Raw genomic sequence first — 16592 nt, 5'->3', positions numbered from 1 at the left:
AACAAAGAGTGAAAAATTTAAGGGGGTCTGAATACTTTCCGTCCCCACTGTGTATATATATATATATATATATATATATATATATATATATATTGTAGATTCACATCAGTCCCTGCCCTCAAGGACCTTATGCTCTAAGGTCCCTAACACACATTCATACATACACATGCTTGGGCAAATTTAAGCACAGGTCAATTAAGCTACCAGCATGTCTTTGGAGATTTTTCTTTATTTTTCTTTCCAGCTCTGAATGCATTGCTGCATTATGGATCTTTATAAATAAAAAAATTAAAAAAATGCTACACAGCTACGAATGTGAAATTTTTTTTTACCAGTGTTCAAGAGGCTTAAAAAGTATAGAGAGTTAAAGACATCAATTCAGCTGTTGAATCATATTGTTCTCCATTTAGAAACTGCCACCTCAATTTATTTTAATAAATCAACAAACCTTTCCCAAGAAGTGCTTTCTGTAGGCCCGAGCAGAACCCTTGTATTCTAATTTGTATCCGTATGTGCTGGGGCTCATGGGTTCTTCCTCCTCATCACAAATACTGCTGTCAGATGATGTTGGAGTGCATATGTTTTCTGGATCTTCGATCCAATAACCACCAAACTGAGGCAGAATAACCAAAGGGTATGCGGTATCCTTCTCTAAAATCTGTAAGACAAAAGTAATAGAGATGTCATGTATTAGTCAATTTACTGCTAATCAATCTGTATATCTGACTGCACTGTCATGTACTGGAATATAGCTATGTGAGCTGCCTAAAGAAGTAAGAAAAGGTAGCCAGATTTTCAAAATTAAATATGAGGACAATCTACTGAGCTTGACAAAGGTTCTAATCCTTTGCTATTATATCCAAAACTAAAAAAAAATGTTTTTGGCTATACATATAATTTAATTAATATTTTTTGTAAAAATAAATAAAAATGTTACCCATTAACTATTATTGATTTATGTTGTTATGCAAAAACTTTGGTAAATGGGCTGCAACCCTGCCTTTTTATTGCCTATCAAAGAAATCACTGAGAAATAAACCATTTATGTAATGTGCGCTAGAAATAACGCAATCCATTTATAAATATAGCCTATATACATTTATTTATGTGACTTTCAGAACTCAGAAAACATTTTAAGTTGCTTTAGAAAACATCTATTAAATATGCAATGGTTTTTTGTGCTTATTTAACACACAATAGGCAAGAGGGTGAGCAAAATTGTAGAGGGGAAGATGAAGTTCCTCTTTAATATAATTGCAGGGACAGAACTACTTCCAGTGAAAGTGGGGCACTGGGTATAAATGCCCGGTACACACCATGAGATTATCGGACGGATGATCGTCCGCTTTTTTTTTTTTTTTTGCATGCTAATCTCAGATCGAACCTGAAGAGTTTACTAAAGTCACGAAAATTCTTGTGCGACAGAATAAAAATTTGGCAGTGATGTAATGTGTTGTAATGCATTTGTATTGCATTTTCGCGTGACAGCTGTACTGATTAAAAGAAAATCGTTCGATCTGGCATCGTACAATTTTTTTTTTTCGTGCATGTCCGATTGGATAATATAGGATGAACTGTCATGATCGGCTCTCGAAAGCTCTGTACTAATGATCCGATTATCGTACGAAAGCTATATTTTTCGTACGGCTTTCTGATTGGCTCTCGAAAGCCCTGCACTATCGATCCGATTATGGTACAATTGCTTCTAAAGCGGTATTTTTCATACGATTTTCTGATCGTGTGTACGGGGTTAAGCCTTAAAGGAGTTGTAAAGGCAGAAAGTTGTTTATCTCAATGCATTCTATGCATTAAGATAAAAAAACCTTTTATTTGTAGCAGCCGCCCCAGCACCCCCTAATTACTTACCTGAGATCTATCCCTCTTCAGCGATGTCCACAAATGTCTAATCCATTCGGGGCACTCTTGATAGGCACCATTGCCTCCCGCGGCTGTCAATCAAAGTCAGTCAGCCAATCAGGGGAGAAAGGGGACGGGGCTGGGTCGGGGCTCCGTGTCTGAATGGATACACGGAGCTGTGACTCGGCTCGGTTGCCCCCCCCTAGAAAGCTGTGGTCTGTGGGGGCACTGAACAGGAGGGAGGGGCCAGCAGCACAGAAAAGGGACCCGAGAAGAGGAGGATCTGGGCTGCTCTGTTCAAAGCCAGCTTTAAGTATAACATGTTTGTTATTTTTATTTTTTTAAACAATGCTTTACAAGCACTTTAAGCCCCATACACAAGGTCAGAAAATCGTACGAAAAATATTGCTTTCAAATAGATCGTACAATAATCAGATCATTAGTAGAGAGCTTTCGAGAGTCGATCATGACAATTCACCCACTATTATCCAATCGGACATTCACAAAAAAATTTACGGACGATGCCAGATCGTACAATTTTCGTTTAATCAGTAAAGCTGTCATTTGAAAGTGCAATACAAATGCATTACAAAACATTCACATTCACTTCCACATTTTTATTCTGTCGTACAAGAATTTTCGTGACTTTAGGAAACTCTTCCGGTTCGATCTGAGATTAGCATGCAAAAAAAAAAGGGCAATCATTTTTCCAATAATCTTATTGTGTGTACCGGGCATAATAAACCTCAAAGGGCGTATTTGAGCCCAAACCCCCACTTACATAGGAGATTAGTGCATATTCACCACTGAAAAGCTGCTTGCTTACAGGATTACTGAGGCCTTAGTGATTTACTATTCGTATTCTTAAAGGTTAAAAAGTTTTATTAAAGGTTTACCTCCTCAATGCTGGGATATGGTATATAGTCATCCTGCAATGAGAAAGAAAAGTTACAATAAAAAAATAAGACAAAGGACATGTATTCTTTTTTCTTTACATCTTTTTTTTCTGCTAAATGAAAGAGATGTTTTATGTGAAATAGCAGAAATCAAGGAACATTATAGAATCATCTGTTTTAATCAATTCCCTAGAAGGTGCTAGAAGTCTCTTGTCTTTACTACTATTACATAAGCACTCAGACCACGCTGATCATATACTGCCTAAACTGCTGGTATACAGTATTTTTGGATGGAAATGGAAACCCATACAAAGCAGGGAGAACACACAAATATAGATAACACCCCTGACAGGAATCTATCTCAAAGTTGAAATTTATTCTGCTGATTTGAAGAGAGATTCCACTAACCACACCTATAACAGAGTGTGGGGTGAAGTAGGGGACTCTCGCATTGTATTCCTAGTGGGTGTGTAATTATATATACATTAGGCTTATGCTATGTATTTTTTTTGTATTTTTATTGTGTATTCTTTTGATGAAGCACTGAAAAGTGAAACGCGTCAATCCTTTTGTGAACAATACTTGTACCAATGTTACATACTGTAATGTGTCTTTTTGTACATATTAAGTTTTGTGTACGGCAGACTTTATGTTGACTTTTTTAATCTTTAGTTTTTATCATGTATTAGAATAAAGTTTATATTTTATAACTGAGCTTTTGTTGATATGTAAATGTATGGCCCATTTAAAGTCCCCTACTTCACCCCACACTCTGTTATAGAGTGTATTTAGTGGAATCTCTCTTCAAATTACTGCTCTATGGGATGGTGCCATTATACTAGTGTGTTATAAGTCAATAATGTTTTATTATATACCTTATATTAGACCCAGTGATGTCATCAGATGTCATCAAGCAGATTATGGCTCATGGGAGGGGCTGACAGGGTGTTATATATAGTTTCCTGAAAACATCACAGCACCCTGCCTTAGTACTTCTCTCAAGTGCCTTTGGCCCTGATGCAACACTGGACTGGCTCTTGAGAGGAGTTATGTAAATATCAATATGCCTTCATGGGTAGGTAGGTGTCAGTCTAGAAGATTCAGCATTTGTAGGCAGGCAATATTTGCAGGCAGAATGCACTAGGTAAAGCCCACATGTTCTGTGCATGACAGAAAGGACTAAAGTCCATTGAATGAAAGGAGATAGGCAGAGGGGAAGGGGGATGTGGCTAAATGATGCTGGATGTGCTCCAGACAGGAAAAGAGGCAAGCTCTATTTGACTTGCTACAGGTTCTAATGCAATCTATGAAAATTTCAAAGTGTGAGATAAAATTAGAGTAGGCAATTTCCGTACAGGAGAGGAAATTATACAACTGTACAAGACTGAAGGCAAAGCTGGAGTTCAGCCTTAAAGTGTAAGCCCTACAGAAAAAAAAAGAAGAGGAGGGATTTCAAATCCCCGGACCACTAAACTGGCTGTGTGGGCACTGATAGCTAATCACCCACAGATAGTAGAGGGGTGGGGAGGATGTAGGCTGTTAGTTCACCTTTTCATTTTTTTTCTGAACAGGTGAACTAACCCTTTAAGGCTGCTAAAGCAATGCCCCACAATCAGGGGTTATTTAAAACATTGCTAATGATGGATAACCATCAATACAGATTGTTTCTATTTGATGCATGCTGTTGTATAAATTGAGGCCTCCCTGTCATTATGCCAGCACCCCGGCATGTACAGTATAATGTTGTTATCCCGTAGAAGACATCATTTATTACATTAATTTTAGAAGAAACGGCTGTGGCTCAAAGCAACAAATCAGAGCGAGCCACCCCAAAAGAAAACTATAGGTGAAAAACAAATTTCTGAATCTGGTTGTCTTGGAATATTAGTCAATTTTTGTAACAGACACTTTGCAATGGCCTTCAAACTGTTGTTTTTCATAGAAAGTCAATCTTCAAGCTAATCTTGTATAGTGTTTCCCTAACAACGGTGCAGGTTTTCTTACTGAGTAGAGATGCATTTTTTGTGACAACTGAGTGTGTCTTTCTAGTATTTTAAATCACAAGACAACTGTCACCTGTCTTGTTATTTTTGAAATATTATATTCAGCAATCATGACTGCTGAGGTACATAGATCCAGGAGGAACCAGCTGTTAAATCCTAAACCTTAGAAACCTTGCACCCCCCCACCCCCCGTAAATAAAACCACACTTAAGACCATTTAGTTGGAAAAAAAGGGCAAGGCCACAGTTATCTTTAATTTCCAATACAAAACATTTTAACCAGTGCAGTGCAGTACAACTGTGAGCACGCTTTAACATTAACTATTCAAATTCCAAAGGGGCCTGTCCTTACCATAAGCGCTGGACAGACAGAGTAATTCCAACTTCCGATCCAGGGCATAGCCTATTACAGCAACTTTAAATGCTGGCAAAGTTAAAAAAAACACTGCTAAAGCTGTGACAGACCAACTAAAGGGGCGGGAGGGTGGGCAGTTCTTCCAACCACTGTTGACCCAGAATTCACCTCAGGCCCAGCCCTCACCCCGTACCATTCAGCCAATTGTATTTGACACATTTGCATACTGTGTTCTACCACGCCCAACTCTCGGCCATGCCCCCATCAGTCAAGGCTCTCTTTCCCTATAGAGCTCAAGAGGCCTTCAGTTTGATTTGAGTGAAGACATTTCGTAATGCATTTTATCCCCTCAAAAATCAGATTTTGCTTGTTGCCTCACTTTACCAAAATCCTTGTCCTGATGCTGATCTGAGAATCATGTCTAAGGTGTCCATTTATACACTGCCATGAGTTAAGCCTGATTTGTTATAGGAAGAGACAGCACTGTAAATAACCATCATTTGTGCACCATCAATGTCAGACAATTTCAAATCCTGTATAAAGCTAATTGTTGAATATGAGATTACAGAAGTGCCAGATCCTCTTTAGGGAGAATCTATATTGTTATAATTTAAGTCTAGTTTTAAAATGTTTTTTGGATGTTTACATATTTATATATCGATCTTTATAGCATTTTCCATTACTTATTGAAAATCTTTAATTTACTTTTTTAACATTTGAACACAGGTTGCTTCCTTTAAACAGTATTTATAGAATTTGCTAGTCTTTCTAACAAGCAAGCCCAGAAAGTTACTTCATACTACCTGTCTTCAACTTTAAATAACAATAGGAGAGCAAATAAAATGGGACTATAACGGTGCAATATGAAATTCAAACCAAAGGATAAAGTTAAAATCTTCAATATTTATTAACAAAAGTCTAAAACATCTTATTCAGAAAATCAATAAGCATATAACCCAATTTTTTATGTTCCATATTATTTATAGCGGTCGGGATCCATTTATATACCGCTATAAATAATATGGACTATAAAAAATTGGGTTATAAGCATATTGATTTTCTGAATAAGATGTTTTAGACATTTGTTAATAAATATTGAAGATTTTAACTCCTTTGGTTTGAATTTCATATTGCACCATTATAGTTCCATTTCATTTGCCCTCCTTTTCTAATCAAGGGATGAGATGCTTAGGTTTTTGTGATGACTAGTCCACATTAGATCACATTTTAAATAACAATACAGTTTTCGGTTTACTACTGAACATTGCTGATAAACATACATATCTAAAAATGTATCATATATGTTCCATTTATATTAGCAGGTCCTTATAGTAATGTCATTCTATTTTCCTAAATGCTCAGTCATACAGTGGTAAGCAATTACACACTCACAATGGACACACTCTCCACATTTGTAGGCTTCAAAGGTATGCTTGAGATAGGGGATTATTTTCATGCTTCGATATACTCATTACTGCAGACTTAAGCCAGCCATACATGGATCGAAATTTGGCCGGTTCGGCAGGGACTGGGTGAAATTCCATTCATGTATCTACTGATCAACTTCTGTACAACCAGCTTGTTGGGTTTTTTACGATCGATCAGTGCTGCTACTGATCATTGTATTCTGATGACAGGGAAGGCTCCCTGCCATCAGAATACAATAGCACAGCAGGAGGATTCCCCCATTCACATTGAATGTATGGATGGTGGAATTGGATCTTTTTTTTTTCACTCAACCCAAGAAAAATGATGAATGCTGCCTTAGACACTGCAAAAAACATAAGCCTAAAAAAAAAAACAAAAAACATGTTTAGATGACACAGGGAGATCTTGGGCACATTAGTACAGTTACGGGGCAGGGACATTGACTGTGGCTTTGTATAATGGGACTTTCACCTTAACCAGCTATAGTATGATACCTGCATTGTATTATAAAATCATAGTAGAGAAAAAAATGTCGCTTTTTTTATTACAATTTGACCTAAAACACATCTGTTAAAAGAATATTTCTTTTTTTTTCTGAGCAACAGTAAACAGCATATGGAGCAGAAGATAAGGCATGATGTAAGTGCATGATGGGGCTGCTAAACAAAGCTTATTTGTAAGCTCTATGTACAGTAAATATGTTCTTCCAAACTAACCCAGCCGTTGTTCTGCTGTGTGTCGCATAGACGCGGCTCTTTGTCATCTCTTTTACCGTGCATCAATGAGGAGTACATTACAGTGAAAACACAGAATTCCACTGTGCCCAGTCCTGCATGTATTATCAATGCAGACAACAAACTATGAAAATCAAACTTGAGTTTTATTAAGCCAGATGGTGAAATAAAACCATATAAACTCGTTTAAGTTGATTTTGAAAGTAACTTCTGTCTGGAAACTCATAACTCATGCTTATTATCAGCAAAGAGTTTCCCTACATTGGTAATTTCTACAGAATTCTGCTATACTGAGATTTGACAAACAACACCTTACGCTTTTAAAATCTTTCAAAGAATGGCCACCCATTTAATGGCATGTATGTAAAGGTTCCACAATAACTCACAAGACAAAATTGCTTCTATGCTGCAATGTAGCAGATCTCCAGTTATGCTGCCAATAGGGTTCACTGTGGCCTGCATGTGGTACAAGTATTCAAGTAGGTTGCTAAGTGCAATATCTAATCTTATCATTATCATTATGTATGGCGGTGCTTTTGGTTGTAGGCCTCAATCAGCCATACAGGCTTTGTAATTAGAGGGGCACTAACAGGGGCGGACTGACAACTCATGGGGCCCCCGGGCAATAGGAGATCCTGGGGCCCCCTGTCCCCGCTCATGTGTTCCCACCCACACTCAAGCCACACCCACACAAATCCGCACCTACATTTTGCACTGCCCACACTACATGCGTTCGTCACAGAATTACATTAAAGAAAGTGCAACAACGGTACCTTACCAAAATTAAAGTGATTGTAAAGGCTCGGTTTTTTTTTTGGTTTTTTTAAATAACAAACATATCATACTTACCTTCACTGTGCAGCTCGTTTCGCACAGAGTGGCCCCGAACCTCGACATCTGGGGGTGGCTCTCGCAGCTCCTCCCCACATCAGATAACTCCCTAGGAGAAGCACTCTCCCGGGGGGGGGGGTTACCTTGCAGGTGGGCTCCCGTGTCCAGCATTTGCGTCTATAGACACATGTTTACATACATGTGCTCATCCTACATAAAGCTTTTCATATAGAGCATGTGCTGGGATCATGGGGGTGCTTTACATTTTTTTTTTATTATTTTTCTTAACTTTATATAATTTTCACTGATCACCAATGTAAGGAACATTCTTCTCACTGATCACCAATGTAAGGAACATTCTTCTCACTGATCACCAATGTAAGGAACATTCTTCTCACTGATCACCAATGTAAGGAACATTCTTCTCACTGACCACCAATGTAAGGATCATTCTTCTCACTGATCACCAATGTAAGGATCATTCTTCTCACTGACCACCAATGTAAGGAACATTCTTCCCACTGACCACCAATGTAAGGAACATTCTTCCCACTGATCACCAATGTAAGGAACATTCTTCTCACTGATCACCAATGTAAGGAACATTCTTCTCACTGACCACCAATGTAAGGATCATTCTTCTCACTGATCACCAATGTAAGGATCATTCTTCTCACTGACCACCAATGTAAGGAACATTCTTCCCACTGACCACCAATGTAAGGAACATTCTTCCCACTGACCACCAATGTAAGGAACATTCTTCCCACTGATAACCAATGTAAGGAACATTCTTCCCACTGATAACCAATGTAAGGAACATTCTTCCCACTGACCACCAATGTAAGGAACATTCTTCCCACTGATAACCAATGTAAGGAACATTCTTCCCACTGATAACCAATGTAAGGAACATTCTTCCCACTGATAACCAATGTAAGGAACATTCTTCCCACTGATAACCAATGTAAGGAACATTCTTCTCACTGATCACCAATGTAAGGAACATTCTTCCCACTGATAACCAATGTAAGGAACATTCTTCCCACTGATAACCAATGTAAGGAACATTCTTCTCACTGACCACCAATGTAAGGAACATTCTTCTCACTGACCACCAATGGAAGGAACATTCTTCTCACTGACCACCAATGTAAGGAACATTCTTCTCACTGACCACCAATGTAAGGAACATTCTTCTCACTGATCACCAATGTAAGGAACATTCTTCTCACTGACCACCAATGTAAGGAACATTCTTCTCACTGACCACCAATGGAAGGAACATTCTTCTCACTGACCACCAATGGAAGGAACATTCTTCTCACTGACCACCAATGTAAGGAACATACTTCTCACTGACCACCAATGGAAGGAACATTCTTCTCACTGACCACCAATGTAAGGAACATACTTCTCACTGACCACCAATGGAAGGAACATTCTTCTCACTGATCACCAATGTAAGGAACATTCTTCCCACTGACCACCAATGTAAGGAACATACTTCTCACTGATCACCAATGTAAGGAACATTCTTCTCACTGACCACCAATGTAAGGAACATTCTTCTCACTGACCACCAATGGAAGGAACATTCTTTTCACTGATCACCAATGTAAGGAACATTCTTCTCACTGACCACCAATGTAAGGAACATTCTTCTCACTGACCACCAATGTATAGAAACATTCTTCCCACTGACTACCAATGTAAGGAACATTCTTCTCACTGACCACCAATGTAAGGAACATTCTTCTCACTGACCACCAATGGAAGGAACATTCTTCCCACTGACTACCAATGTAAGGAACATACTTCTCACTGACCACCAATGTAAGGAACATTCTTCTCACTGATCACCAATGTAAGGAACATTCTTTTCACTGACCACCAATGTAAGGAACATTCTTCCCACTGACCACCAATGGAAGGAACAATCTTCCCACTATTTATTTAATCCATATTGAGCACTATATTTGATTGGCTGCTTCTGCTTGGCACACACGCACAATCACAATCACGCACATGATGATGGAGTCAGCATCATATGCGATTGTGCGTGTTTGCCAGGCCTAAGCAGAAGCAAACAGCCAATCAAATATAGTGCTCAATATGGATTCAAGAAATATGCATAGCCATAGATATCATAAATGACTACAGGAGATAACCAGAGACTACGGATGCAACTACAGGAGATGACCAAAGACTGCGAATGGGACTACAGGAAATAACCAGAGACTGGGGATGCGACTACAGGAGACAACCAGAGACTACGAATGCGACTACCGGAAATAACCAGACTGCGAATGCGACTACAGGAAATAACCAGAGACTGCGAATGCGACTACAGGAAATAACCAGACTGCGAATGCGACTACAGGAAATAACCAGAGACTGGGGATGCGACTACAGGAGATAACCAGAGACTGCGAATGCGACTACAGGAGATAACCAGAGACTGCGAATGCGACTAGAGGAGATGACCAGAGACTGCGAATGCGACTACAGGAAATAACCAGAGACTGCGAATGCGACTGCAGGAGATGACCAGAGACTGGGGATGCGACTACAGGAAATAACCAGAGACTGTGAATGCGACTATAGGAAATAACCAGACTGCGAATGCGACTACAGGAAATAACCAGAGACTGGGGATGCGACTACAGGAGATAACCAGAGACTGCGAATGCGACTACAGGAAATAACCAGACTGCGAATGTGACTACAGGAAATAACCAGAGACTGGGGATGCGACTACAGGAGATAACCAGAGACTGCGAATGCGACTACAGGAGATGACCAGAGACTGGGGATGCGACTACAGGAGATAACCAGACTGCGAATGCGACTACAGGAGATGACCAGAGACTGGGGATGCGACAACAGGAAATAACCAAAGACTGCGAATGCGACTACAGGAAATAACCAGAGACTGGGGATGCGACTACAGGAAATAACCAGAGACTGGGGATGCGACAACAGGAAATAACCAGAGACTGGGGATGCGACAACAGGAAATAACCAAAGACTGCGAATGCGACTACAGGAAATAACCAGAGACTGGGGATGCGACTACAGGAGATAACCAGAGACTGCGAATGCGACTACAGGAAATAACCAGACTGTGAATGCGACTGCAGGAGATGACCAGAGACTGGGGATGCGACTACAGGAGATGACCAGAGACTGCAAATGCGACTACAGGAAATAACCAGACTGCGAATGTGACTACAGGAAATAACCAGACTGCGAATGCGACTACAGGAAACAACCAGAGACTGGGGATGCGACAACAGGAAATAACCAAAGACTGCGAATGCGACTACAGGAAATAACCAGAGACTGGGGATGCGACTACAGGAAATAACCAGAGACTGGGGATGCGACAACAGGAAATAACCAAAGACTGCGAATGTGACTACAGGAAATAACCGCGAGACTGGGGATGCGACTACAGGAGATAACCAGAGACTGCGAATGCGACTACAGGAAATAACCAGACTGCGAATGTGACTACAGGAAATAACCAGAGACTGGGGATGCGACTACAGGAGATAACCAGAGACTGCGAATGCGTCTACAGGAAATAACCAGACTGCGAATGCGACTACAGGAAATGACGAGAGACTGGGGATGCGACTACAGGAGATAACCAGAGACTGCGAATGCAACTACAGGAAATGACCAGACTGCGAATGCGACTACAGGAAATGACCAGACTGCGAATGCGACTACAGGAGATGACCAGAGACTGGGGATGCGACTACAGGAGATAACCCGATTGCGAATGTGACTACAGGAGATGACCAGAGACTGGGGATGCGACTACAAGAAATGACCAGAGACTGGGGATGCGACTACAGGAGATGACCAGGTAGCCAGTTTTAAAATTTAAACTTTCAGCAATGCACAGCTATACAGGGGGGTAAACAACATTTCCAGGGATGGTTTAGGGAAAAAAAAGGGGTCTACAGGCCGTGTATATAATGTAGGCAGAAGGACCTACCTGACCAGTCGGGCTCACCTCCCGCTCTCAGAGGTCCAGGGGCGGAGCTTTCGTCGGTAGGGGCGGGGCTTTCGCCGGTAGGGGGCGGGGCTTTCGCCGGTAGGGGGCGGGGCTTTCGTCGGTAGGGGCGGTGATCTTTGTGGTCCAGAGCGGAGCTCTCACAAGTGCAGGAGAGACGCTCTAATTAGGAACACACTCAGACTACATGAGGAGGGGCGGGGCAGGGCAGGGTCAGAGCGTCAGTGGAGCTCCCTGCCCCGCCCCTCCCTGCTGACAGAGCCTCTCTCAGCCTAAGCCGAGGTCTGCTCGGCAGCGGGCTGGCTGCGGTGCTGGGAGCTGAAATAATGCAGGAGGACGGGGTTTTCGTGCGGTGCAGCGGGCGGCTTTTTTCCACTACTGACTGAGCCGCTCATGGGGCCCCTCCTGACGTCGGGCCCTCGGTCGGCGACCGAGTGACCGAATGGTCAGTCCGCCCCTGGGCACTAAACATAGGAAGAACAGTTCACAAAAGTCGTCTCCGTATTTGGCCAATGAAAGAACTGTTATATATTTGCATTTGCAAATTACTTGGCAAATGAGTTGCAATAGCGGGTTGACTGTAATCTTTGTGATATTGCAGCTGCATATAAAAGAGGCCTGCCCAGTTTATTTGCAGTTTGACCTCATCCTGCATGCTGTGCAAAATGGATGATGAGTCTAGCATTTCAGATGGATCAGGACATGTCAGTGACTCTCTGGTCACTCTCCATACTATTTTAGTTCTCAGTTCTTGGTAATAATGTAATGTGTATTAGTCCTGCAGTAGTGCTCTCACTATCCAAGCCCATCCTATCATGATATGCCCAGTTGACCTGTACCCTACCTGTTGACCCCGGACTTTTCGACCGGACTGGTCCGACAGACCGAATCCGGCGGACAATCCGACTGTGTGTGGGCTCCATCGGACCTGCAGCAGACTTTTTCAGTCAAAATCTGACAGACTTTAGATTTGGAACGTTTCAAATTTTTCCAACGGGCTCGAGTCCGGTTGAAAAATCCGCTTGTCTGTATGCTAGTCTGAGGGACGAAAACCCACGCTAGGGCAGCTATTGGCTACCGGCTATCAACTTCCTTATTTTAGTCCGGTCGTACGTCATCACGTATGAATCCGTCAGACTTTGGTGTGATCGTGTGTAGGCAAGTCCGTTCATTCAAAAGTCCTTCGGAAGTCCGTCAAAAGTCCGTCGAAAGTCCGTCAGAAAGTCCGTCGGACCAGTCTGGTTGTAAAGTCCGCCCGTGTGTACGCGGCATTACTGCCATTAACCTAAGAAGCACAAACCAGACAAAACTGCAGGAAATACGTTTCAAAACATTGGACTGAGAAAGGGGAGAAACTGCAATTTGATTTTGTGATCTGAAAGACAATTACCACTTGGTGGGTGGGGGCACCAAATTTTATCTCTGTTCTATATGTAGCACAAGAGCCATACATTTCTTTATTTAACAAAGCTGCACAGTTTTTTTTATTATGTACTAGGGGCCCCTATACTGTCACAAATGTAACACAAAACTGATAGCCAGTCAGGGTTTTGAGGGAAAGCACAATTTATATGTCGGCTTAAGGGATTACTGCAAGCATTTATTTCTAAAGCTGGTTATACACTAGTAGCTTTTCTAACAAAAATTCATACAAAAATTTGTACAAAAATTCCCAGTACATTTGACAGCTTGATGAATGATGTTCAAAAGCACCATTTTGTTTGCTTTAAACATCTGGTCTTGAAACAAAGTAATTTTATCACGTGAAAAACACATACTGTATACTGTTAAAAATTTATTTGGTTTGAGAAAACTTTTCCATCCCGCTCCTTTGAATTTTCTCATCACTGTGGTCGAAAATTAAGTTCAATTCCACGAATGATTAAGAAAATGAACTAATGTTCTTGGAACAATAATTTTTGAATAAAATTCTACCAGAGTATAGCCAGATTGCTAAATACCCATTTAAACCATCAAAACTAGCTTATCCCAGCCTTCTGATTGGACACTGGTGAGGTCACCCCTCTGCTAACTCTTTCTATAAGCTATATGAAGTGCTTATCCTCCATTTCCAAGTCTGAGTGCTATTGTGCAGGAGTGACACGGGGATAGATTTAAGTAAAAACATATTTAAGCATTATCTAAAAAAATAAGCCTGTAATAAAATGTTTTAATTTTGCCTGGTTAATAGACATGTGCATTAGTTTTCGTCCGAATTTCATTTTTGTCCGAATTACAGGTAATTTCATAATCGTTTTAACAAACGATAACGAAAGTGCAGAATCCGAAAAACGAAAGATCCGACATAAACAAATGCTTTATTTTCATTTCCGTTGCTACAACAGTTCGATATAGATAGGAGATTGAACATGATGATGACAATAACAATCTGTGTCCATCAAACCTGCGGTCGAATTTGCCTAACCTTAACTCTTTTAGTCCAAGATTATTCTACATAGAGAGAAAAGATTCGACGTAGACAGAAAAGATTCGACATAGAGAGAAAAGATTTGACGTAGGGGAGAAAAGATTCGACGTAGGGGAGAAAAGATTCGACGTAGGGGAGAAAAGATTCGACGTAGGGGAGAAAAGATAGATAAAAATAATGATGATGTTGAATGTTATTGGCTGATTGTAACCAAAGAGGAGGAGCAGTAAAATAGCTAGAACTAAGTACACACGTACTTTGGCTTATGGTGTCTGTTGAAAGTTCTAAGAAGATTCGACGGAGGAGGTAAACTATACGGTGTCATACAGTTTAGCTGCTCCGTCGAGTCTTCTTTGAACATTCGACAGACACCATAAGCCGTCAATGACAGATTCGACCCTAATTTGGATTTTCGGACGAATGCAATTCTTTACGAAAAATGAAATTAATAAAAACGAATTTCGGGAGTAACTAAATAAATTTATTTTTCCGACGAAAACGAAATTCCGAAACAAAATATTTCAGTGTGCACATGTCTAATGGTTAATGTTCTTTTCTATTTTCTGTATTTAGTCTTAGTGTTTCAAAAACTGTTAGGACCGCTTTATGCTATATTTTTCAAAATTCAGAATACTTAGTTGTATTCCAGCCTTTAAATAGACACTATAGTTTGTCTCCTCGATAATCAGCTGTGATGGATGCCTAGGTTTCAGGCAGCAGTAAGATAAGTGTGAACATAACTGCCTACAGTACTGGCTATAATGAAGATAAGGATTTATTGCCTTCCTGCTGGGTGTGCTTGGTAATGTGTCTGAGAAGGAAGCACAGTATGTCTGCTTTGTTATTACCTCGAGGACACCAAGATCACAACATTCACCATTCACCATTGAAAAGAACAGAACTATTGCTCAGGGGGAATATTCAGAAACTGTGTTACCAAGTGCTAAAAAGCAGATTTGGGTTTCGCAAAGATTTTAATATGAATGTGCCTCCAGCAAAGAGAAGCACAAATAATTCTCAAAAGTTTATCTTTTTTTTGTCAATGGCTGTACTGGGAAACAAGATGTACTGAAAAGTTTTAGAAGTTGTATACTTTGTAGAGTAGTGATGGTCTACACAATAGAAACACAATAGAAATGTAGGACATGTAAATAGTACAATATAGAACACAGCTGCAAATTGGCCAATGGTTTGAAAACAAAAGGTTTAGAATAAAAAATGATGTATCTCTCTCTCTCCCTAGAGATACTATATATACACTGTACTGCCTTATGTGCCCAGACAAGATTCTTACACTGGCTTCAGCGCCATTCAGAGTCCATTCAACAAGGGGAGCCCATGGGATTTGAGAAACTAAAAGTACTATTATGTAACGGTGTGGGATCATGGTAAATATGGTTTGCAAGAACAGCTGCAATATAGAGGTGAATGCAGCTGAGAACTACAGGAGCCACAGGAACCCCTGTTGGAGGAGGGGAAAGCAGAGAGTTTTTCCCGGTCTTTGAGACACAGAGAGATTACTGCAGTGTGGAGACTGGGGTGGTACCAACCTGTTGCTAATAATGCAGAGACCAGAGAGAGCTACCGAGTACCATAGTACCGGGAATAGAGCCTGTGCCTGTGGACTGGATTGCGAGGACTGAGACACCAATGATCAGGTACCTGAGGACCAAAGTAAGAAGAGTGTCCAGGACAAGGTTCACTGGCTGCCAGGTCTGGTGATCAATTACGGCTGTGCTTACGGTACCACTATTTATCAGTTCAGTACCAGAGGAAGAACAGTACAAGAGGAGAATGCCTATTTGCCTATGGCACCAAAACTGATCACTGTAGCCTTAAAGGAATGGTAATCAAAGTTCACCACTGTATAGATTGGGTCCCACTGCTAGCTGGCTGAAGTTTGCAAGTCAGGCACCAGATATTGTACAACCACTTCCGAGGGGCACCCCTTTCAGGAAATATATATATATATATATATATATATATATATATATATATATATATATACACAGTATCTCACAAAAGTGAGTACAC

The 16592-nt window shown here is 40.7% G+C and overlaps 1 protein-coding gene across 21 annotated transcripts in view; it reads right to left on the bottom strand.

Moving 5' to 3' along the window:
- Nucleotides 1–16592, bottom strand: part of RAP1GAP2 (RAP1 GTPase activating protein 2) — a 1157030-nt gene that overhangs the window by 141730 nt on the left and 998708 nt on the right. For all 21 annotated transcript variants that reach the window (XM_073616723.1, XM_073616725.1, XM_073616724.1 and 18 more), the window contains 2 exons: nucleotides 2754–2786; nucleotides 449–658 (listed from right to left, as the gene is read on the bottom strand). In XM_073616723.1, the coding sequence (XP_073472824.1) occupies nucleotides 449–658; nucleotides 2754–2786 (243 nt within the window). The remainder of the gene's footprint in view (nucleotides 1–448; nucleotides 659–2753; nucleotides 2787–16592) is intronic.

This window comes from Aquarana catesbeiana, linkage group LG02, assembly GCF_042186555.1.
Source record: "Aquarana catesbeiana isolate 2022-GZ linkage group LG02, ASM4218655v1, whole genome shotgun sequence".
Taxonomy (NCBI): Eukaryota; Metazoa; Chordata; class Amphibia; order Anura; family Ranidae; genus Aquarana; species Aquarana catesbeiana.
Note: the sequence above shows the minus strand (reverse complement) of the source record. Positions and strands in the feature narration are given on the sequence as shown.